Raw genomic sequence first — 25961 nt, 5'->3', positions numbered from 1 at the left:
TGTGGGATAATTAACACACTAAAACTACTTAACGATTTTTATTTTGATAAAACTCACAGTCACTACATTTCGGTAGTGGACGAATAGAGGAGCTTCACATTGTAGACTAGTTTACGAAATTATCATCAAGTGGATGAAATTTACATTATTTACTTGTCCAATCCAATTATCTAGAATTTTAAATTGACCAACAAATTTTTTTTTCCGAAGAACAATCTATTGTTTAGTGGACTGAGAATGATTTAATTAAGAATTTCTTAGTTTCTAAATAAAATGAAAATAAAACTAATAGTTTCATGAAGATTCAACTTTTAACTTTATATCTAGGGAAAACTAAATTATTGGTAAGTAAATTGAACTTTAAAAAAAAATTGGTCATGCTATTACTCAAGCTAAGTCAAGTTCTTAATCCACCGATTTGTATTTTTTTGATTTTAGCCATTTTTTATCGAAGTGCTGACATTAGTAGTTCAGACATGTTGACAATGCCAATTGGACGTGACATGTCATCACTTCGATGAAAAATAACTAAAATAGAAAAAGTTGCAAAATGATAACTAAGATCATAAATTGATATATATGATATAACATGAACAAATAAAAAAAGAAAAACACTGAAGCTACATGATCAAAAATGTAATTTCTCTTTTATATTTATAAATTTATATTAATATTTTTATAAGTATTTGTGATTCAAATTTTCATCACTTTTCTTAAGTTCTCTATTTATTATATATGTAGCCAGAAAAATCATAATATTTCAAATTAAATAATTTAACCCCAAAAAACGTAGGAGATGGTATGAGTTTGGTCGATGTTATCCTGAGGGTAGTGTGTCCTTAAAGTGATCTGGACGGATCAAATCGCACAGCAGATCAAATGACCTAACAACGGAAGCTTTGGAAAGTACATCATATTTCTTTGTTTGTGTGATCTTTGAGTCAAATCGTCAAAGATTTGAGTTGAATGTTTAATTTTAATTTTGTTAACGTTGATAGGGCAAAAATATTATGCGAATCCACACCAAGATTATGTTCTGGATTTGGGAACAAAAACAATGATTCGTGATGGAAAACATAGAAATCTGAATGGTCTCATATTAAGAAAAAAGAAAAACGAAAAATAAATATACTATATCATTTCAAATATAACGTTCCACCTAATTCTGATATTGGATGGACTTGTTTGATTTTGTTATCAATTTTCAAATGACAAATATCTCGGGTAAATTAATTTGAAATTCATCAAAATTTTGAAGTTTCTTAACTCTTTTTATTTTATGAATCCCAAAATCGCTACAATTCGATGTATATTGGGTAAATCTATAGATTAATACAATAGCTTGCAAAGTACAACGTACCCACGCTCGCGAGATAAACCGTATTAATCAAACATTGACAACAAGCTCATTCTAAAATTGTTTTACTTTATTTCAAATACAATATTAAAACCTAGTATAAAATCGTATGAGAAATAACTAAAATTACAAATATTTAAAACCCACAATTTGAACCTACAAGATTTGGGATAGTATATTGGAATATTCAGTTCCATTTACCAGTACCAATAATATTATTTTATTTTTTTTTCGATTTTAATCTTCTACGTTGTCGAATTTTGGTCTTTAGTTTGTTATCATTGTTTTCTCCCTTTTTAATTTGGTGCAATATCATCCATTTTTTTGACATGCATGCTGATGTGGCAACGATATGATCTGACATGTGCAGTGTTTCATTTCGACTTAAAAAAATAAAATAACAAAAATTTAAAAAACGGAAAAATAATATTTTTAGTCATGTTATTTGCATTTTTCACCTTTGGTCCTATTAATAGCGAATTTATATTTTCGATCCTATAAATTTCTCTTCTTTTTTTACTTTTTTTTTTTACATTTTTTATCCTATAACGATGAATTTTCATATGTAGTTATGTATTTATATATTTTTTTCATTTTAAAATCATTTAACTTCTATTATGATCGATAAAAAAGAAAAAAAAATGAAGATAACTACAAGTTAAAAGATAAAAAATGAAAAAAAAATACAAGTTTCTAGGATCCAGCGCTTGCAGCCTTATCAAAAGTCATAGCTTGCTGTAATGATGCAACTTAAATCTTTTAAACCGCACAAAACCCAAACTCCATGGTTCGATCGCTCTACCAACAAGAACAATTATTGCACCCCAACAAAGTTGCATGATTAAATGAAAATTTACTGTATAACATGACCAAAAATGAAAAAAAAAAAAAAGAAGAAGTGAGTTACGTGATTAAAAATGCAAATACACCGTGAACATGGCCAAAAGTGCAAATAACATGACAAAAAATGTAGCTCTCCCTACAAAAATTGAAATTTGAGGAAACGAAAGACCAAAATCTCAAAAATTAAATATCTGGAGACCAAAAATGCAATTTCTCCTATTAATTAAAATTCATGGTATGTATATTCCTGTTAAAAATTGAAATTTGACAAAACAGAATATCAAAATCTCAAAAGTAAATATCTGAAGACAAAAAATGCAATTTTTCTTATTAAAATTCATGGTATGTATATATTGGCCATATTATTGACATGCCCATATATGTCATAGAAAATAGTTAGGCAAATCTCGTTATGCCGTAATGAAGAGATCTTGGTGTAGTCGTCCCATGCTTATAATACACAATGATTATTCAAGTACTAATTAACCCAAAAAAAAAAAGTTGTGCAAGTAAATAGCAATTAAACAATAGGCGAGAAAAGTACCAATAAATAAAATATAGCGAGTGGTGGAGGAGATATGTATATATTATACAACGTATTTAGCGTGGGGCAAGATGGACTAGGCAATTATGGATAGAATTTGACTTTAGAGATGTGCATGTTGCTTCCAACACATACAAAAACGCAATCTTACGATAATCGGGAAAGAAAATATATATGGGGATGTTTCCACTTCATTTCTCTAAATATTAGTACCCTTCATATATCACTCAATCGATACGTCAAATCTCTTTTGATTTGTTTCAAAGATTCTTCCATTATTGCCATCATCACGAGTATATTCTCTATTGTGAACCAATTTTATTTTATTTTTTCAATCAAATTATAAGAAGTTTTGTTCGTGTATATGTCTATTTATCGAGCTCGGAATTTGTGGAGATCGACTCCGTCTGCACGGATTTCAATTAGTGATAAAGAATCTACTTGATAATGAATTTCAAATGATCGATACTTGTTTCGGGTTACTTTGAAATTCATTGTTATTACAAATAAATGAATTTGAAATCTTTGGCCCCTATATGTTTTATTCACCGTACCAAAATAAGTTATATGATTTTAAAATCCATGAAAAAAAGATATATTCTTTATATCATGTCGAGATTGAGCCGATTCAGATTATACATGCATGTGGTGGATATAGGTCATGAGTAGGGGTGTCAACTAACTTAATTGAGGTGAATGCATACAGAATTTCAAGGCTTGAATTTGATATTTCTTGCTTGAATTTTATATTCGAGCTTGAGTTATTTAAAAAGCTCTAAAATTTTGATATTTCTTGCTTAATGAAATTTGATTCGAATCAAGATCGTTATGAAAAATTCAAATATGTTCATGGGCCGCTGATATAGGGTTTGAAATGTTGTGAGTTTTAAGAAAACTAAGTTATATCACCACCATCATCGATAACTTTGGATAAAATGATGAAAAATTATATAGCTAAATGCATATGATGATATTAAAATTTTGGACTCCATGCATATTCAAAAATACCTTCAAGTTGCGTAACTTCTAATAAATATCGAATAGTACATGCATAAAATATCTAATTAGATATTTTTTTAGTTTGTCTCACGTAGTATTTTTTTCTGTTATTTTATATGCATATACATATCATCAAATAAATTAGTCACGTGCAACAAATTTTTATACTATTAAAACACACAATCATATCTTACTATAGTATTAAAGTAGAGATCATTTATTAACTAACTTTCAATTAATTGGTGAAAATTGAGATAAAATTACGATTATAACATAACTTAATTCACAACAAAACCAAAATTATTAGGCAAATAAGTCATATTATATGATATTATCTTTCTTAGTCATTAGATGTCTGCTTATTTACCAAAATTACATTGACTTTGTGATATTTTGTGTCTTTTTATTTACAAAATTGTCATTCACTGTAAAATTGATATGATTGTTATGTTTTAGTGACTATTTATTTATGAAAACACAATATTTTTGTGTTTTTTTAATTTTACCGTTTATTTATAATTTTTTTGTTTTTTCTTAAAAAACACGAACTTTACAAGCACTCAACGCATACACGAAAGGACTAGTAAATAAAAATAAAATAATAATTTTGTTTATATAATCGAACCAGTTCTTAGTATGCGTAAAGCCGAATATGTAAATGTTTCCTAAAAAAATAAAAATCAAAATCCGAATATATATATATATATATATACACATATAAATTTGGACCGAGAGAATAATTGTTATGTCGCTGGATGTGATATTGTTAATTTATTTAGCTCGTACGTGAACGAATTTATTTTTTCTCAATTTATGTAATGTGAGTTATAACAATACAAATTTGATATATCAAGATATATAATTATCCCAAATAGAATAAATGTTTTCTAATTTCACAAATTTGAGTTGTATTTCACTAATATTTTAACCTTTCAAAATGTCGATGCCCACAAGAACTAGGAATTCTGTGGGTGGCTTTGGAATCTAGCTAGCTTCGGTAACATTGTACTCAGATTTATTTCGTGCCGATTGTTAGTGCACAACACTTGCGAATCGAATCTCAACCATGATACACATTTCGCCTACGCAATCATTTCATGTTGGATTTTAAACATTCAGGAAAAAAATTTGTATGATTTAATTTTGAAAAAAATATTGTTTCGGTCCATTAACTTGTTAATTTTGAGTTTAGTTTATTAAGTTTTTAAAGTTTGGTTTTGATATACTGATTTTTAATTTTAGGCTATTTTGGCCGAATTGTTGACATGACATGTTATTTTGCGCCTCCAATAGTCAGAATTCGATCATTTTAGCAATTTTGATGTTATGTTAGCATTTTTCGGTGCTACATTGACATTTTTGGTGTCACATTAATAATTGAACTAAAATAGTTAAAAACTTAAAGTCAGTAAACCAAAACTAAAATTTGAAAATTTAGTGAATCAAAACTCAAAATTGAACAACTTTGTTGGAAAAAAAAGATATTTTCCTTTATTTTTGACAAGCTTTTTCCCAAGAAAGAATTATCTTAGTAGCCTTATAGCTCATTTTTACTACTTCGGCAAGTTGTACGGTATCTTGAAATATTAATCAAGTATAGAGAGGTGGAATCAGAATGATTCGATGAGTGACAAAATCCCTCTTGTAAGTTGATTTGGTTTTTTCTTTAATTTGATCTTATGAAATATTGTCAAATTTTTATCTCACTTCCACAAGTTCGATTTTGTCATGGTTAGTCATTTTTCCTCAAGTACAAGTGCAATGCACACAGACAAAATATTAATAATATTTGACGTCATGTCGGCAAAATCTAACACCAACTCAGCAATACGCTGCGTGGTACCATCGCCGCGTCATGAGTACAACAACAAAACATATTGAATTAAAATTAGAAAAAAGACAAATAAATTAGATTAATTCAAATAAAAATTTGAACATTTTATAGGATCGAAAATTCAAATAAACCATGAATTTTGCGATTCTTTTTTTTTTTTTTTTACGTGGAAATTCACAGCCGTTACCTTAGGTGCGCACTGGGTAAATCCCCGAACTAACGCAGTATCCTGCAAACTACGTTATTCAGGTAAACCATACTAGGCAACCCCTGTGTAACAGGCAGTCCAAAAAAGTGTTGGTAAGGGAAATCGAACTCTTGACCTCTGGCCAATCTTGCGATTCTTCAAAAGGAATGATGCATCACAAAGCATGATGTATGGATAATGTAAAGTTTAGCCACCCAAGTTTGTTTGTGTACACACACATATGTGTGTGTATGTGTGTGGGCTTCACTCTATATATATGTTAATTTCTTAAAGTATCCTTTAACATAATGTCGATCGATGCTAGATATTTTCTTTTGCCCAAATTTCTACCATACTTGTTTTTCTAATTAAAATTTAAAATGAATAAAATATGTAATATTTAAGTTAATGTACGAAAACAACATCCATTCAATTTCTTCCTCCAGCAAAACGTACGTATACAAACATCTATATATATTAAGTATATTCTTCTAACACTCTTCAGCTAAATTCTCAAACCACCCAATACATACATTTATACTATTCACACCTTTGTGTTTATAAAAATAAGGAACTTATCATTATGTCTAATGTCAACTCAATAATTTAGAAAAAAAGAATCATAAATTATCATGAGAGATTGATACATGTAGGCTAAATTAGTGACACATGCATGTAGTCTAAATTAGTGATACGTTTAGTTTATAATAATAATAATTGTTAATTACTGAACACTTGTTTTTTTACTAAAATCTATATACGATGAAAATCGTGCAATTCACATCTTTTTAACCTATAAAGCAAATCAAGCGTCTCGTTTCGATCGTTCTCAACACACACGCACATCTATACATAATTCAACTTCAAGTACAATTTGAATTCGTGATGTGTATAAAACATTCAAAGTTTGATGTCATTGGAATGTCATCATGTTTTAGAACAGAGAAAAAAAAAACATACAAAAAAGCATCTTAAAGTCTTGTCCTTTCGTATCTTTGATATGAATTCATGCATCACATGCCCAAGATTTTTAGCCTCATACCCGCTGGATTCACCTCCCCATCTTCCATGCAACCCTTTTTTTTTTCCCTCTATAAATAGCCTCTCCATTTCCACAAAATTCCACTGCAAAAATCACCCTCCATCTCCATTTCCAAGCTTCTCGAAAATGGCTGATGCTTATAACCCTTCTCCGACCATGATCATCTTCTTCTTCTTCTTTTTCTTCGTCATTCCATGGGCTACTGCTCTCCCGGACGAAGTCCTGCGACAAGACATCGCAGGACTTCTCCGAACAGACCCCGAATCCACCTCCAGAGCCTCCGTAGACTACGGGAACCTCGTCCGGGAAACCCCGTCCGCCGTCTTCCACCCCACCACCATCGATGACATAATCAGTCTCATCAAGCTATCGAACAACCTCTCGACTCCCTTCTCCGTGGCCGCGAAGGGGCGCGGCCACTCCGTGAGAGGGCAAGCGATGGCCGCGGGGGACGGGGTGGTGGTGGAGATGTCTTCCCTAGATGGAAAAGGCCGGGTCGGAGTTAGGGTCTCCTGGAACCCCGCATTAGGGTTTTTCGCAGATGTCGGGGGCGAAAAAACGTGGAAAGATGTCTTGGAGGCGACGCTGGAACACGGGCTGGCTCCGGTTTCTTGGACCGATTATCTGTACTTGACCGTCGGAGGAACACTCTCCAACGGCGGGATCAGTGGGCAGTCCTTCTTACATGGCCCTCAGATCAGCAATGTGCATGAACTTGATGTTATTACCGGTAAAAGTTGTTTTTTTTTATTTGACGTTTTTTAATTTTATACTCCATATATTATATATTTTTTTAATGGGTAGGTTAATTTTTGTTCATATAATAGCAAACAGTCACGCGTGATATGTGTAATATATTATATCTGCGGATTCATAATTAATACACAATATACTCGATCGGTCCATGAAAATTAAAGGTGATATAACAAGTTATAACTTCCAAAATCAAGAATTATTACCACTCTGTTTGAGTTTGCATGCACTTATAGTTATAATCCCCGACGAAAAAATCATTTTTTTGGTGCTTTCGTTTTTTTTTGTCATGCTGTATTGGTTAATTGACTCGTTTTAGATTACCACCTTGTATTTTTATTTTATTTTATTACTTTTTTAGTCATTATATTTCTTCGTCGAAATGCTAATGTGATATCGAACATGTCCGTAATATCTATCACTATATAATCATTTTCCTGTTGTATGTCTTCATTATATGTGTATGTATGTATGTATGAAACAATAATAGATCCATATAATTAGTGGGTGGCATATATTTCTCATGATATATACACTTTGAATTGTTGCTTTCTGAACTTTATCTTGGTTTATAAGAATGTTCAGTGGGCCAACATTGATACAGTACTAGGGAGAGTTACCCCTCGGATCAAGGAAAGTGATGATGGAGAAGATTTAATATATATATATATATATAGTTTCTTTCAAGTGCCCACCTATCATGCTCACTACCATGCTCACCAATGATGTGGCATTATTCTATTGGACCTACAATTTATCACATCTTTATCACATCCAATTGAGTAGTGCCACATCATTGGTGGGCATGATAGGTGGGCACTTGAAAGAAACTATATATATATATATATTCAAAGTTATATTTAATAAAATAACGAATGATTTTAAAAACAACTTTTTGGCTTGCTAAATATACATGTGCAGAAGTGCATGAGCAATTAGCATATAGAGGATGTTTTGTTCTTTCTATATGATAAAAAAAATTATATGTATATATATATATATATATATATCATATATATTCCTTATTACTTGTAGCAAAATTTCCTAGTTTGTATATCATGTGAACAAGATTTTAAGGATTAAAATTGTCTAGGAATATGGTTGCATGTGTTAGGTACAAAGTCACAAAAGGTATTTGGTTTTTGGGCTGATGACTTTGGAGTCGGTCTGAGTTGAGTGATTTATATAGGACTAATTGTATTAATTTCTTTTGTGAAAAGTCTAATAATCATAAAATCCCCTAAGAAATATTAATAGGCTAATGCATCCCTCAATTTTTTAAAATGTAGCACATTTCACCCTATGTTATACAAACTCGGGCACATTTATACCCTCTCATAGGGGTTTTTATGCTAATTTTTTTAAAACATAGGGTCTAACATGCTATTAATTTTACACAGGGTGTTTTATACCTTTTAGACTTTTCACAGGGGGTGTGGATGCAATTATCCCGATTTATATATCATGTGAATGGAAGAATCTTTCCCCATGGATTTTTTTGCATGCATGTGATTTACTTTTTTTTTTTTTCATGCACTTTCAATATGAATTGAAATATAATCGTCCCTATGATCATATTATAAATTTTTTGAAACAAAATTGAACTCATATGCATAAGTTTCTTTAAAAAGTTCGATATATTAATCAACATATATGAGATCTCATGTCGCCCCATCGACCCGTCTTGTTTTCGTCCTAACTAACTAATGTTTTTTTTTTCCTTTTCATGTATTTGATTCAGGCACAGGGGACTTCATAACTTGCTCTAAGGAGATGAATTCTGAGTTGTTTTTTGCTGTACTAGGTGGTCTAGGACAATTTGGCATTATTACCAGAGCAAGAATTCTCCTACATAAAGCACCATCAAGGGTAAGCACATAAAAAATTCCTTGGATCTTCTTATTATAAAGTTATGGACTCAACATATTTGTATGCATCATTTAAATTTCTTGTCTCGAATTAATAACACTAGTTGATACGTGCATGAATGAAATTGTTAATAATCGACCTGAGTCATACTCATATATAGAGAGACTTTCAGAAACAGATTTTTGAGACGAAATTTTCTGAAATGTTATATATATATATATATTTTCTTGGTGTATTAGGCAAAATGGGTGAGATTGATTTACAAAGATTTCTCAAAATTCACGAGAGATCAAGAATATTTAATCTCCTTGGATAGTAATGGCCCAAACTATGTGGAAGGCTCTCTCATCACAGACAATAGCCCTCCAAATAACTGGAGATCTTCCTTTTACTCTTCCTTGCATCAATCCAAAATCACTTCTTTATTGAAGAGCAACCAAGGTCTCCTCTACTCCATTGAACTCGTCAAATATTACGACGATCTTACCTCGAGCACCATTGATGAGGTAATATTACGATAAATTGGTATCATAGTTAATGTCACGAATTCGAATATTCGTACTTTATTTTTTGGGACCAGGGGCACTGTTTTGTCAGCTTGCATGCAACTAAAAAAATTTGTTTTGTTTTGTTTTGTTTTGTTTCGTTTCTCCTCAGGAACTCGTAACTATGGCAAAAGATCTGGAATTCGTTCCAGGTTTCATATTCAAGAAAGATGTGCCAGTGATCGATTTTCTGACCAGAGTCGCGATCGGAGATAACCATGATAACTCGGAAGCTCATCCATGGCTGAATCTGTTCGTTCCCAAGTCAACCATTTTGGATTTCAACGAGGCTGTCTTTGCTCAAATCATTAGGAGACATAACCACACCACCTCCGGACCCATCCTTTTCTACCCTTTTAACAGAATCAAGTACAATATTTTTCCGCTTCTTTCAAATATTAATACTTTGAAATAATATTCTTTTAGGAAAAAGAGTAAAATTGATCATGTCGTTTAGCCTGATTAAATTCGATTTTAGTCGTCTAATCAGTCAAATCTAATTATTCTCTCGTGATAACTCACCCAAAGATCGTCACTCTCTCAGCACTATCTGATGTCATGTCACCGTTGATTCTGGATTATTATATGACCAAAGTCAAATTTATGTCGATATAGGACCACTTTTGCTCTTTTTTTTACATTTACATTTATTTATGTTTTTGATTACATGACCTTCAGATGGGATGATCGGACGTCTGCCGTTATACCGGAGGAGGAAATCTTTTACACACTAGGGTTACTTCATTCAAGTATGCCTGATGAAGTGGAGATTTATGAAAAATTAAACAATGAGATACTTGAATTTTGTGAAAAGAGTGGGATGAAGATTAAGCAATATCTTCCACATTACAAATCAAAGGAAGATTGGGTGAAGCATTTCGGCTCCAAATGGGACACTTTTCGAGAAATGAAAACAAAGTTTGATCCGAGAATGATATTGTCGCCGGGACAAAGAATTTTTAATTCCATTTGATTTTTGGATAATTATTCACTCAGTATAATTATTGTTGTAACAAGAGGGCTAGACATTTCTAGAATAAATTAATTGATATTCCATCAAGAATATTATTGGACTATTTTTATAATACATGTATGGCAATAAATCATTTCACTTTTGTTCTATTTTCTTTTATTTGAGTAGAAATATTTGTTGAAATATGCCGAAGAAATCACTTGTCAACTCAATGGGAAAGATGAAAATCGATTCTGCAAATTTGTACTCTGTAAGATTTTGATTCTCTAGTAGGTCAAATTTTGGTTATAATGCAACAGTTTAGATTCTTTTGTACTTTAAATCCTTTTTGGGTTTGAGCGATAACACGTTATGCTTGGACATTTTAGCATTATTCAGTGTTTATCAGTTGTTATTTGCATCAAAATAACAATAACCAACGTCATTTTAGTACTGCAATATTTGCCAAGTTATTATACTAAGACAAATATTGTTACGTTGATCGATCAACTCTAAGGCCAAATCGTGTTAGACAGGTAAAACCTAGCTAAGCAAACCATGTGTGACGAGAAAGTGTTAATTGATATGAAAAATCGAATACATAATCACCACTAGCTAGCTCAAACGCTCACATATTCTACCAACTTTAACATCATGACTTTAAATCAGCTATTATAGCATGCATCACGTCTGGCGTTAACATTAATGTCCAACGTCATTTCTAAATTGTAAAAAAAAAAAAAAGAGTAATATTACAAAAATTGCCAAGTTATTGTATTAAGATCGAATTTTGATCAATTAAGCTAATTTATAAAAAACAAAATCAGTTTTCTCCATCACAAATGTTGCGTTATGGTAACAAAAACATCACTTGCTATAAGATAAGAAAAAATATGATCTATGATATACCCCGAAATTTCCCTTTATTGTTAGTTAAAACTCTAAATTCTACTCTCTATTTTGGTTGGCAAATCTAGGAAATGAGTGAATAAATTGATCCTTATCCCCTCCTTTTTCTTTTGAGATCATAATTAGTTCACCTTTTTGACACTGAGAAACCCCTTTATATTGGGCAAAAAGAGAAGTTCTAGTTCATATTACTTTTGATACATTTTTTTAGATTTTATTCCATGCATGATGATTCATGATTCGGTACACTTGATTCGAATTTATGATGATGCTGATAAAAAAAAGGATCACATGTATAGAAAATGGAGACATCCCCTAATTAGTTGTTCCTCATATTTCATGCAAAATAAAATAAAATAATATCTCATTCATTGGAAGAATTCGAAGCAGCCAAAATTATTCTCTTTTTTTGGTTTTATAAAATATATTTGTTAAAAAGCAATAGTGTTTCATTAAAATTTGTCATATATTATAATGATTGTGTCGCTTTGATTGGTTAATATTTCATTAGCAGAACGGCTAAATAGATTTTGTCGGTTGGTGGATCAAACTGTACATATATCCTATTCGCTAGCTGGCCGTATATATATATATATATATATATATATATTTTATATAATTGACAACTATCATGATCATTTATATGGACAACAGCTATGCGACAATCACTGATTAGATATACAAGGTGCCACATCAAATTTTGTCCATGTAGGTGCCCATAATAATTGCCCATATATATATATACATATAAATTTAAGTCTCCCCACAAGAAGAGTGGATTCGGTTTATATTTAGAGCAAAAAAATAATATTTTTGACATGAAAATCAATTTTTTTTTTAAATTCGAGTCGAATAAGAGATCTGTTTTATAAAATTGACTTATAAAATTGTCTGAGTTTTTGTTTATAAATTTATTGTGATTTTAATATTATATAATATAATAAATCTAAATATATTGGTTTAATAATTAATGCAAAATATTTTGAGGGTGCTTATTAGACGATTAGAGTAATTAAAGAAAATTCAAAAAGTCGTATATGTTGTTTTATATTGGGTTTAATCAGTCCACTAATAAATCTACAATATTTTTTGGGTGATGCTACATGTACATAGAGGGTTACACGTTGGGTTACACGTTGCACTTGAAATTACATAAATATCCTTAATGAATTTTGGAAAGATTTTTTCCAAATCAATTGGAAGGATAATTTTGTAATTTAATGTGTATTGTGTAACCCAATGTGTGGCCTCCATGTACATGTAGCATTACCCATTTTTTTTGGGTTATTTATGTGTATTTCGGTTTTCAAACGAAAAAGTGAGGTAGCATTAGATAAATATATAGGGCTGGGATACCGAACCAAAATATCGAATTTTTGGGATATCGCACCGAATTTTTTTCGATATATAGATATTTTTTTGGTATATCGAATTTTTTTCGGTATCTATACGATATGAATATGAATTTTTTCTATAATAAAATTTTGAAATTTTGATACGGTACCGGTATGAATTTTTTTCATACCAATATTTTTTATATGGTATACCGAAAATCCACCTCTATAAATATATAATATCGGAATTATTTAACTAAATAACCTTTTCAATTTTTTTCTTTTTATTTATACTTTCTATTTCCTTTGTATTTGAATGTCATTTTGCAAATTTTTTTCAAAGGAAGGTTATAAATAAAAAAAAATTGTTTGACCACGGTCATTTTTCAAACTATTAAATATGAAAAAAACGATTTTATTTTATTAAGATAAAAATTTGATTATTCAGATGACCATGAAATTATATATACATATTAATTTACATGCTATGTTTTGAAAATTTTTGGAACAATTATATTTTGTTATATAGATCAGTTTCAACTGTTTGCAAAGCTTCTGAATAAAGTTTATATGTGATTGAATGAAATTTTGTCTGTTAGAGAAAAAATTATCAGCTACCTTTCTAGTATTCTTATAGTCACACACACACATACATACATATATATATATATATATATATATAGAGTTTCTTTCAAATGTCCACCTATCATGCCAACTATCATGCCCACCAATGATGTGGCTATCACATCTTTATCACATACAATAGTGCCACATATATATATATATTTTGCAATCCATGAGAATCGTTCGATTTATCTGGCTGTCTTGGATATTACTCTTAAGGTAGATCCAATTATCGCAGACTCTGGTTGACCGCTAACAAACATGGTTAACCGCTTACAAACATGATATTAAATGAATGTATATGGTTTCCAGAAAATCTCCGAAGTTGAAAAGAGAAATGATCGACCGTGACAAAAAATTGCAGGAAATGTAAATTTATTTGGGTAAAAAGAAGATTGAAAAGTCAGCAAATGGTCCATCCCTAGTTGTACTTAGGTTTCTTATTGTTAGACACATATGATGTACTAAATGTGAAAATCTTTGAAACAAGATTTTGTGTTAAAATCAATGATGGGACTGTTCCTAGGCTACGGTTTCTTGATAGATACCCATAAAGATTTTATGTATCTGTTCATTTATGGGGGGTCGAATAATTCTTTGGACCACTTTTCCATCCATTGTACAACCCCATATATTTTTATTTGTTTTTATACATCTAGATGCAATTTTATTTTAATACGCCTAGGATATATCTATTTTGTATGATTTTTTTTTTCCAAAAAATAATTATTTATATATATTAAAATATAACGATATTGGAGTAAATTTTTTTAATATGTATTTATTATTTTATTAATTAAAGGATTGTTGCTGTTGTTTTTGTTGTTAAGATGAAATTTAAATGGGATTCTATGGTAATAACGATCGAGGAACTTCAATTATTAAGTTCATGATATTGATGGCCACATATAAGATAGATTGATCTTATCTTAGTGGTTGATTTTTGAGACATTTAGATTATTCAATTGAGTCAGCGATTCTTTGTAGAATCAAAGATAGGATTCGATTGTGAGATCATAAATTTTTCACAAACATAATTGATGTGACAAAGATCACACTCTTATTATTTCGACCACATTAATCAAAATAAATTAGTATTTTTTTTATGAGAAGATAATAAAATAGTATATATTTAATTGAATGGCTAGAGTCTAAAGTGTAAATAGAATATGTTAATAAAATTAATATTGTAACCAAATGGGACACTCATTAAGAATTTTTACGTGGTATTATTGATAAGTCACTATGAATTAATTAAAATTTTTTATACCAACATTTTCTTTAGAGAGCCTATTACACATAATTTGCAGTTCATTGTGTTAGCTTAGGAGTTTTTCAGTTTAACGAACGCAAATTTTATCGTCATAAAAAAAAACCTGCAACTCTATTATCGATTCTCGAGATTGGAGGGATATCTCTCCACTCAGCTGGGTTATCCTTATAAGGCATCGGTTGTCGTATTATCAAAATTCAAGTCAAACTACTTATGCAATGGCGGAGCCAGGATTTTAACACTGCCCGAGCTATATATTTTTTAACGGGAACCAAAAACATGCATATCAATTAATAAGATACTTATTTATTGTAGTCTCAATACACTTCTCATTAACAAGATCCTCGATATTTTGGCTTCATAAGATTCGAAAAGATTAGCAAAAAGTTTGACAATGTAATTAATCTATTATATTTGCAAGAAATGAATGAAGTTTAAATAAAATAAATATCTCTAAAACCAATCCTTAAATGATGATGATCAAATTAAACATTTCTCAACTAAAACGTACAAAAATGACCCTAATAGACATACTCATACTATTGAAGCTATGATATACTAATCTTCAAATTATAATATTTATCAATCATAAAATTTGAGTCAATAATTGAAGTAATATTACTCTCAATATAGATAATCATCCGCTGCCCAAATACCACAAGCATACTTCAACTACGAATCTATATATCAAACATTTGGCAAGTACCGTATTTGAGAACAAATCTTCAAGAGTTTAATTTCCAAGTTTTTGTATATATATATATTTTTTAAAAGAGTTATTTGCATCAATCACCCCTATGAAATATTGAAAATGCACGCTTCTTCACTGTAAAATTTTAATAGGCATCTTCAACCCTGACCTTTTAAAAAATTAGCACACTCGCCCCTTCAAATGAGTGATTGTTGCACACGCGCCCCTCATGCGACTGGACAAAGATTTTGATATTTTTTGCACCAAATACCTCTGTGAAATATTAAAAATGCATATTTAACCCCTGTGAAAATAATTTTTAAATCTATTCAACCCATAATACACAATTTTTATTAAAATATAATTATAAAATATTTAGCAAATTTTTTTTCATTTAATTAATTTTATTTTTAATTTTATTATGATTATATAATTGTTTTCTAAAAAATATTATTTTATCTTGTTATAATTATTTTATTAAACTTTTTTCTTGTTTCCAACTTCTCCATTAAAAATGCATTCATAACGAGATTTAAATACCTAAAAGTATCAAAATATTAAATCAAAATGATAAGTTAATGATAAGTACCAAACATTTTTAATTTTATTTATTTTTAATTTTTAATTTTTAATTAATTTATTTTTAAAAAAATTATTACTTTATCTCGTTATCATTATTTTATCAAATCACTTCGTGTTTTCAAATTCTCCATTAAACATGATTCATAAATAAGGATTTAAATATCTAAAAATACCAAAATATTGAACTAAATGATAAGTTCATGAATGTTACCTTTTCGATTTATAATTATATAAACATGTTATTTTTTATTATTTATTACAAATTGTGCAATGCATATTCTCGAAAAATTTAAATTTTGGTTCAATAATATATAGTCCTAAATCGAAAAAATAATATGTTTGAACTTTAGTTCAATATTTTGGTACTTGAAATTATTTAAATACTTGTTTATGAATGGATGTTTAATGAAAAAGTTGGAAATACGAAGTGAATTTAATAAAATAAGGATAACAGGATAAAATAATAATATTTTTTAGAAAATAATTAATTAATGATAATACATTTAAAATAAAAAATAAAAATTAATAAAACAAAAAATGTTTTCTAAATATTATAATTGGATTTTATTAAAAAATGTGTATTATGGGTTAAATAGATTTAAAAATTATCTTCACAGGTGTCAAATATGCATTTTTAATATTTCACAGGGGTATTTGGTGCAAAAAAAATATCAAAATCTTTGCCCAACCGCATGAGGGGGGCGTGCGTAACAATCACTCATCTGAAGGGGCGAGTGTGCTAATTTTTTAAAAGATCAGGGTTTAATATGACTATTAAAATTTCACAGGGGAGAAGTGTGTATTTTCAATATTTCATAGGGGTGTTGGTGCAAATACCTTTTTTTAAAAATAAGTCTATACCGGAAAGGATCACTTGTCCGTCTCTTTATATACAAACTTGATTTTACATTCAAAAGCTACTTTTAATACATGAACACAATAAATCAACACTCTCAATAGATGAACATGTCAAGAAAAATCTTAAATTCCACAACATAAGCTAAAATCAAAGCTATTAAGCTCATATAAAAAGTGAGTGCTTGAAAATTAATTATGCGTTCAGTTCCAAATAGTCACAAATTAATGATTACATGAATGTTCAACTTATTAACTTCTTGTTATATTAGTCATTAGTAGAAGAGAGAAAATTTTTAAAAATGGAGAAATTAATTTATACCATCCTTTTATTAGAAAATATTATATATTAACATCTTTTGGTGTAGGACATAAACATCTTCCGATAGGATATAAATATGAGTTCAAATTCACTTTAAAATAAAGAAAACCCGCCCCCATAGTAATAAATATATATATATATATATATATATATAAAATTATTATAAGAACAACGATAACCGATTAACTGCATGTTCCCCAGTTGTAGTTTTATATTAGTAATCAAGCTATGCTATAATTTAATTAACTTATTATAATATCATTATCGTAATTCAAATATTTTTAATTAATTTAAAATGATAAAAACACGTTGTGTTTTAAATTCGGGCTCTTTTTGGAGGAAGCCCAGTAAGAAATTTGGGCCTCCCAGAAATCCAATGCATCGTTTTGGGCTGAAGTAGCCTAAACTTTAAAACTGAATTGATTTGAATACTTCTTATTTGTATTTAGAATTATATAATATAATTTGCTGTGGGCTCAGCAGCACCGGGCCAAGTTTCCGGTTTTGCAACATTCGGTTCACGGCCCAAATTACAGATGAAAGCCCGCGACTCGTGTTTCTTCCCTTTTATCCGATGGTGGCAATGGCATCCATTACGATTTACCATGGCAGTTTCACGTGCGCATTTTAACTTGCCACCATCTTCGCAATCCAATTTGCCTTACCAATCTTCCCCCATTCTTTTGTTTCATCCTGCAATCCGTTCTGTGAAACGGTTTAATTCCCGCAAGCTTGGGATTTCTTGCTGCCAGCAAGCAGTTCAGCTCAAGAATGATGAGACCCAAGAAGACAATCTCCCCACGAGGAAGAAGAGGAAGCCGAGGCCGAGTTTTCTTGATCAAATTCAAGGCAAATGGTCCCTCAAAACGCCTTCTTTGAGGGAGAGTTTTCCTTGGGAAGTTGAGGAAAGTGGTAGTCGCGAGCAAGGATTTGATGCACAAAGGTTACGTTTTCCAGATGATGTTTCTTTAGTAACAGGAGTTCAGGTGATTGAGTCGGTTCGTGGTCCTGATTCTGCTTTAAAAAGTAAGTCAATTTTGGCTCCATGGGTTCATGGGAGGGAGAATTCAAGGAGACTTCATGAATCTGTAGGCGACAAAGAATTTCAAGAAAAGGATGATATAGAGGGCCAGTGTCAAAATGAGGAATCTTTGATTAGTTTTGTTCAATTGTCTGAGGATTTAGAGGAGGATTCTACGTTTGATGGCGATTTTGAAGAAAATTGTGTCGATTTTGAGGACTTGCCAACCACATACTCTGGGAAAAGTGAGATTTTGGGTGATGAGGACGGTGAAGCTCTCACTTTTAAGAAGGGTTCATCGCGTATTAGTCGAGAGGTAGGCATCTCGGGACGTTCTGCTTCTGCGAATGGTTTGAATAGATTACCATGGGAAATGGGAGCTGATGAAAATTTGGAGAAAGGGGAGAAGTTAAGGAAGAACCATACAGAGATATCAGAGAGATTGATACCGGAGAACGAGTTGAAGAGGCTTAGAAATGTGGCACTGAGGACGGTGGAGAGAATGAAAGTCGGTGCAGCTGGCGTGACTCAGGCATTGGTGGATGCTATCCATGAGAAGTGGAAGAATGAAGAGGTTGTCAATTTAAAATTTGAAGGGCCACCTTCTATTAACATGAAGAGAACACATGAAGTGCTTGAGGTCAGTCGTAATCGAGTACATTTCCTTGATAGAACAAATAAAAAAATGTTAATTTCTTTTCAAAAAAATAAAAATAAAAAATGTTAATTTAATTGTTATGGGTTTCATTAGATTCATTTACCGAGTCATGTTAACCATTGGAAGTTATATTGTGTTTAATCTTCGAAGTTTATATTGGTGCGTTGTGTTGTGTTATATGTCAGAGAAAAACGGGAGGTTTGATAATACATAGATCAGGGAGTTTGGTAGTGGTATACAGAGGAATGACTTATAAGCTCGATTGTGTAAAGTCATACGTTAAACACATTGACGCTCACATTCGAGCATCGGACCCTTCTGAAGATTCAGTAAAAGACTCTCCTCAAAGCATCAGTGTGAAGCATGTTAGTCGGGTTGCAGAATCCTCCGAAGCTGATGCTTCAAATTATTCGAAAAATATATCCAATGAGGAAGAAATGTCATTACATGAGCTCAACTGTCTTTTAGATGAGGTTGGTCCGAGGTTCATGGATTGGTCGGGTCGTGAACCACTTCCTGTTGATGCAGATTTACTCCCAGCTGTTGTGCCTGGTCACAAACCTCCTTTTAGACTTCTTCCTCATGGGACTAGAAAAACTCTGAAAGACAAAGAAATGACTTATTTGCGTAGAACTGCAAGAACAATGCCTCCACATTTCGCTCTTGGTGCGTCCAATAACACTTACCTTTATTCTCTAATACATACAACGATGTATTCTTTGTATTGAGTTTCTTTATAATGCTTCATCATTTAGGAAGAAACAGAGAACTGCAAGGTCTTGCTATGGCTATGGTGAACTTATGGAAAAAGAGTGCTATTGCGAAGATAGCCATCAAGCGTGGTGTTCTCAATACTTCCAATGAAAGGATGGCTGAAGAACTCAAGGTCTGAATTATTTAAGATGATAGCTATGTATGCTGCACTGCACATGACTACCGGCTACCAATTTTACATTCCTTCCCCACTAATTTTCCCAAGAATATAACAAAATAACACCAATTATACAGTTCCTTTCCCACTAATTTTCCCAAGAACATAACAAAATAACAAAAAAAATATGAAGAAATAGAGCGGTGATGGTTTCTGAAGATTCTTTTGGTTGTGATATGCACTAAAAGTATGTTTGATCGTAAGAAAATGATTATTAATGTTGAAATAGATTACTTTTATGAGCTATGACCTATCTTATAATTTATGCAGATATTGACGGGAGGAACGCTACTTTCCAGGAACAAAGACTACATTGTCTTTTACCGAGGTAATGATTTTTTGCCTCCTGGTGTTGAAAGTGCACTAGTTGAGGCCGAAAAAAATACGGCTTTCCAACAGGATGAGGAAGAGCATGCCCGGCATAGAGCTGCTACATTAATTGATTCAAATGTCAGAACACCCAAGCAGCCATTAGTTGCGGGTACCCTTGCAGAGACAGTTGCAGCAACCTCACGCTGGGGAAACCAACCAAGCAGTGCAGAGATAGAGAAAATGAGGAGTGACACAGCCGTTTCGAGTCATGTTTCTTTAGTCAACTCTGTTCAGAGGAAGCTAGCTTTCGTATGTTTTGATATTAAAAAGAAATGATAACCGTACCGAGTTTGAGCACGTTCAGTTTTGATCACAAGTTACCATTACCATATCTGGTGCAGGCAAAGCATAAGATGAAGAAGGCTGAGAAATCCTTGCAAAAGGTGCTAGGAAATCAAGAGCCAGCAAACCTGCCGACTGATCTAGAAACATTAACTGATGAGGAAAGGTTTTTGTTTCGTAAGATGGGTTTGAGCATGAAACGTTACCTGGTTCTAGGTAACAACTGCATCATGTTACTTTGCTGGCTCATTGTTTAAATCTGGAGCTTATTTTTTTGTTTTTCTTTTAGGGAGGCGAGAAATTTTTGATGGCACTATTGAAAATATGCACTTGCACTGGAAGTATAGGGAGCTGGTGAAGATTATTGTAGATAGGAAAAAATTTCCACAAGTCAAGCATATTGCAGTTTCTCTTGAAGCCGAAAGTGGTGGGTTGTTGGTATCTGTAGAAAAAGTTACCAAAGGCTATGTTATAATTGTCTATCGTGGAAAGAATTATCAGCCGCCTTCTGCATTTAGGCCGAAAAATCTTTTAACAAAAAGGCAAGCATTAGTTCGTTCTATTGAACTTCAGAGACTTGAGGTAATGCCTTGTTAACCATCAAAAGAAGATAAATCGTTGTGACTTAAACAAGTTGTGTGTTTTTGTTGGTCACTTATTTTTCTTTCAAATATTTGCAGGCTCTTAAACACCACGTTTTGGAACTGGAGGAAAAGATCAAAAAGCTGAAGGAAGAACTGGTATGATGTGTATTATTATCCAGTCAGAACATACTAAAACTTCATGATATTTGACCAAGTACTGAATACAAGCTGAACAAACTTACAGGAAGATATGAAGACTGAAATTGAAAATGATTCAGAGAACTTGGATTTAAGCTTGGATACTGTATCTGATTCATCATGACAACATTGGGCACACAAATCACGTTCCAGTCATAGAGGTAATCTTATGTCTGTTTCGAAATTTTGGTTAGTCCTGATTGATAGTTAATTGATTCAACTTAGCTTTATTTTTATTGATTTATCTGCTTTCTAGAATAATTTTTTTGAGATTTTTGTTTTTACTTTCTCCCCAACTGTATCGAATCACAGTAGCAAATCACTTTTCAGAGTTTAAAATATGGTTTCTCACCTTGTTCTATCCTATCATTGCCTATTGATGTTTCTGTTTTTGTTTCACAAGGCCAATGAGCCCATCGTCACAAGCATGAGAGAGCATCAAGGAGTGCAGAATCACTTGAAGGATATATACAGTCATCTGCGTGATGTTGATACTTTCATAGAGCAAGAATAGTTGAATTAGGACCTTTTGAAAAGGAAAAATGAGCATGTAACACGGAAGAAAACGTGTTCTACATGTTTTAACTGGTACAGTTTCTAGAAAGTAATCACACGGTGCTGTATAGAAGCCAAAAACTCTCTTTGCATTCCTCGATGATGCCAAAATTGTTCTATTCCATTGCGAAATAATTTTTGTGGCAAGTCAAAATACCAAATGCTGGATGGAGGTCGTTCCTAGGGAGTACCTTTTTGGACCAAACGAACCTAAGAATCTGTTGCCTACTTTGTGTGTAATGCCTGGAGTTTTGTAGATAGTCTAAACCACTTATTCAAAATCTTATCAGAGCAGTACAACTTTTTCAAGAAATTAAGACCTCAGCCATTTTCCTTCAGTTGAGATTCGGACATGCAACTTCTCTCCGATTTTGCATAAAACTATAGGATCACTTGCATGATATCAAGCGTGTTACTTACACAAATGAATGCAGAATTTATACCATTTTCTATATGATTCATCCTATCAGACAGTACAATACATGTTTGGCATATTTTATTGAACACTTGCATATATCACATACTTGCCATCATACATAAGACTAGACCTTATTTATCTTTGCGTAGCTGCTGATAACAATTCTTGCATATAAAGCACAATGGTCGAAGCTAATTCACCTTGATGTTCAGTGTAGCCATGATTAGCTCCTTTTATGATGTGTAGCATGTGGTTTGGTATAATCTTGTCGAATTCCTTTGCATCGTCTAACTTGACGACTTTATCACGAGAGCCGTGGATCGTGAACACCCTGAATAATTTGAGCCAAATTAGATGTACATAACAAAACATGAAAACTACCCAGTTCCAAGACAGGGACAGGAAGGTGCTTAGACGAATGCAGTTAACCGAATATCAATCAAACCTGCAGCTTTTATCTATTGAGAGGCAAACTTCGTGCATTTTCACATTAAGTCTCTCCATCAAACTTTCCTTGGTGACTCGTTTAACCCCCCTTGTTTCACCATCTCCAATATCAATATATCCATGTTTCTTGATTTGTTCCTCAAAATCAGCTCCCAGAAGCTTATCAAGGCCTCTGTCAAGATGATAGCGGCCAGAAACGTTTACCACCGCAGCGACGTCATGGTATTTAGATGCGTAAATGAGTACAACATTGGCGCCTGTAACAATATTAGTGAATAAAGAACTAAACTTTCAAGACATTTATTGTAGAAAAAGAAACTAAGTGGCGTGTTCTTTCACCTTTACTATGTCCAAGAATCGCAAGTATAGCGCGATTTTTAGTGCCAAAGTATTGAGTCACTGTTCGTATGTCTTCAACCTCTCTATAGTAACCGAACTGAAACAAACCTTGGCTGTCCCTGGAAACAGAATATCATAAACATTAGCCGACGAATGGCAAATTGTTAAAAAAAACATATAATATGCCATGACTGAATGACAGGAAACAGAGAGCCAAAAAGTTTGATAGCTGGCACTCGCAAAAGCTTACCCGTTACCAGTGAAATCGAAGCGAAACACGCTAATCCCTGCATCTTCTAATGCCATGGAAATGCTCCTTATAATCGGTTGTTCCTGCGGATGCATTATGAAACTTAGTTAAATACATAGCAATGACAAGTTAACTAATTCTGGTAAGCTATTGGTGACGTGAAGCATTCTCAACAATTTAATCTTGTTTCCAGATTTCCGCTCTAGCTAGCTAGCAAAGGGGATATTCTATGCTACTACAGTGGGAGAAACATTTTGATATATTTGCACGAGATGTTTGGGTGGCGAACATGTCGCTTGAAACCAAACATCATCTCGTAGCATAGAATCACCCCTAGCCCACTCCTTTCGTAAACTGTACTGATAGCTAGGACAGGTATCCAGAGGGAAAAATGCATCCATCAAAGTCACAGCATTGATCATGAAGTAGCATGCATGGGTACATTGATTACGGTGACTGAAAAATTAATGGTGCTAGCTAGTAAAAAACTGACCTTTGTGCATCGAAAACCATGGCACACAACTACGATTTCATTAGAGCCACTCTCATGCAACACCCCGACGAGCTTTTCGCCACGCTTGTTCTCGATTTCTATTTTATACTGCATGGCTGCAGCCCCAATCCAAAAGAATCAAGATCCAGGATACAATATATATGAAAGAATCAAGAAACTAAACTACTCCTTGTGATCCCAAAGTATGAATATCAGATTATGCACATAGCAAAAATCTCAAGATAATGCTCAGAGAAGTAAATGAAGAAGGCTGAGAGGGCATATACACATATATATGAAGACCCTGCAAATTGATGTTTTCTTGATAGTGCAGTTTAAAAACTATTCAGAAGACATTCAACAACAAAAAAATCAGTCAAATTCCTCATCCTATCCTATCCAATAAAAGCAAACTTCCAAATAGACATGTATGATCTGAGGTATTGTTTTTAAAAGTCAAAGTCATTCCCACTAAATTTGGTACGTACTGAGTCGCTGAAGAATTATATATTCGACCTTCAAACTAAAACCCAATTACATCCAAAACACATCTTTTTCGAGTAAAATTCTTCAACTTTTGCCCTCGGATTTTCACTCTTTTTGCTTACTTTCATGCAAAAATGCAAGAACATTTATATTAAAAGCAAGAAATATGATGACACATACTGAAGAAATTACATATGGGCCCTAAAAATCGAAAATTTAAACGTAAAAAACTACTTTTCTTACGTTAAAATCTCATGAAAACACTAAAATATAGATGGGAAAAGGTAGTATTACCCGGGTTTTTATCCATGGCGACGTACGTGTATGTGTTTTTGCTGAAATATTTGATGCTGTATGAATCTGCTGCTAGCGATCGAGAAGAAAATGAAGCTTGGCTGTTGAATAAAAGAACTATGATCGATATCTATAAATGGGAATCTAAAAAATGCAACAATTTTCAAACTTTGATCGATTCAAGTTCAAACTGGGTCAAAGGAATCAGAAGAAGAACATGAAGAAGAAAGATGAGTGGAGAGCTGTGACATTAATTCCTCTTTAAAACCAACGAGGAAGTCAAATACTACACGTTAATTAAGACGCACGGAGAAATGAGAATTACTGGCTTAATAATATTTTGGGGACACAACATTTTTTTTTTATTTTTTTCATTTTAACTTTTCATGTTTTTCATTTTTAATAACATCCACCAGTTCATATTTTTAGATGGTTAAATTAAATTATGCTATTTTCATAATTTTAATAAATTTAATTTTCACTAAAGTGCGCTGACGCAGACGTATCAGCAATGCTAAGAGCCTTGTCATTATTTTTGGTACCACGATATTCGTTGACATATCATAATTTTTTGGTGTCACGTCAATAATTCGACGAAAAAATTCTAAATTAGAAAAAAAATGTCAATAAACTTAGACTTTAAGTTGATCAATAGCATGATTAAAAATAAAAAATAATAAATAGTTTATCAAACCAACAACGTCGTTCTTCCTAATATTTAATTAATTAATTAATTAATTAAATTTTTTTTTGAGTTCCATATTCCTCCAGAAGTGTGTTCAAACGATTATGTGAGGAATATAATGAATCTATTCCTGAGTATTGCGATGGTTTTTATAGCTCTAAGTTCTACTTTTTGAAAAATTATTCTTTTGGTTTTTCATAAATAAATAAATTAACAAAACCAGTGTACATAAAAATTAGCGGTAAACCGTGCTTTTTAATTTATGCACTTTTGAAATTCAGTACAAACAAATAATTAAAATATATATATGTTTAAGTGAAAACCATACATTAAACGGTGCCAAAAATAATAAAATAAAAAAGTGTGCAAATTTATGGTTTTTTTTAATTCAATAAACATAAAATATAAGAAAATAAAATGTCTGAAAATGTGG

At 31.9% G+C, this 25961-nt stretch overlaps 3 protein-coding genes across 3 annotated transcripts; 2 read left to right on the top strand and 1 right to left on the bottom strand.

Moving 5' to 3' along the window:
* The first annotated feature begins 6915 nt into the window (after positions 1-6915).
* LOC140892544 (cytokinin dehydrogenase 3-like) lies at positions 6916-11038 on the top strand. Its single transcript, XM_073301468.1, has 5 exons — positions 6916-7536; positions 9301-9428; positions 9668-9934; positions 10086-10342; positions 10652-11038. Exons 1-5 carry the CDS (start codon positions 6933-6935, stop codon positions 10944-10946), a joined length of 1551 nt encoding a protein of 516 aa, XP_073157569.1. The 5' UTR covers positions 6916-6932; the 3' UTR covers positions 10947-11038.
* Positions 11039-18097: 7059 nt separating this feature from the next.
* On the top strand, positions 18098-22277 carry LOC140886472 (CRM-domain containing factor CFM3A, chloroplastic/mitochondrial). The gene is made up of 9 exons (XM_073293055.1): positions 18098-19176; positions 19380-19860; positions 19950-20080; positions 20396-20746; positions 20839-20995; positions 21069-21361; positions 21460-21519; positions 21608-21722; positions 21965-22277. Exons 1-8 carry the CDS (start codon positions 18121-18123, stop codon positions 21683-21685), a joined length of 2607 nt encoding a protein of 868 aa, XP_073149156.1. The 5' UTR covers positions 18098-18120; the 3' UTR covers positions 21686-21722; positions 21965-22277.
* Positions 22278-22408: 131 nt separating this feature from the next.
* Positions 22409-25122, bottom strand: LOC140890566 (uncharacterized). Its single transcript, XM_073298440.1, has 6 exons — positions 24844-25122; positions 24064-24179; positions 23571-23653; positions 23321-23439; positions 22980-23238; positions 22409-22865 (listed from the first exon to the last, which is right to left on the bottom strand). Exons 1-6 carry the CDS (start codon positions 24857-24859, stop codon positions 22670-22672), a joined length of 789 nt encoding a protein of 262 aa, XP_073154541.1. The 5' UTR covers positions 24860-25122; the 3' UTR covers positions 22409-22669.
* Between the last annotated feature and the right edge of the window lie 839 nt (positions 25123-25961).

This window comes from Henckelia pumila, chromosome 3, assembly GCF_033568475.1.
Source record: "Henckelia pumila isolate YLH828 chromosome 3, ASM3356847v2, whole genome shotgun sequence".
In the NCBI taxonomy this organism is placed as follows: domain Eukaryota; kingdom Viridiplantae; phylum Streptophyta; class Magnoliopsida; order Lamiales; family Gesneriaceae; genus Henckelia; species Henckelia pumila.
This window is presented reverse-complemented; position numbering and strand designations above follow the sequence as displayed.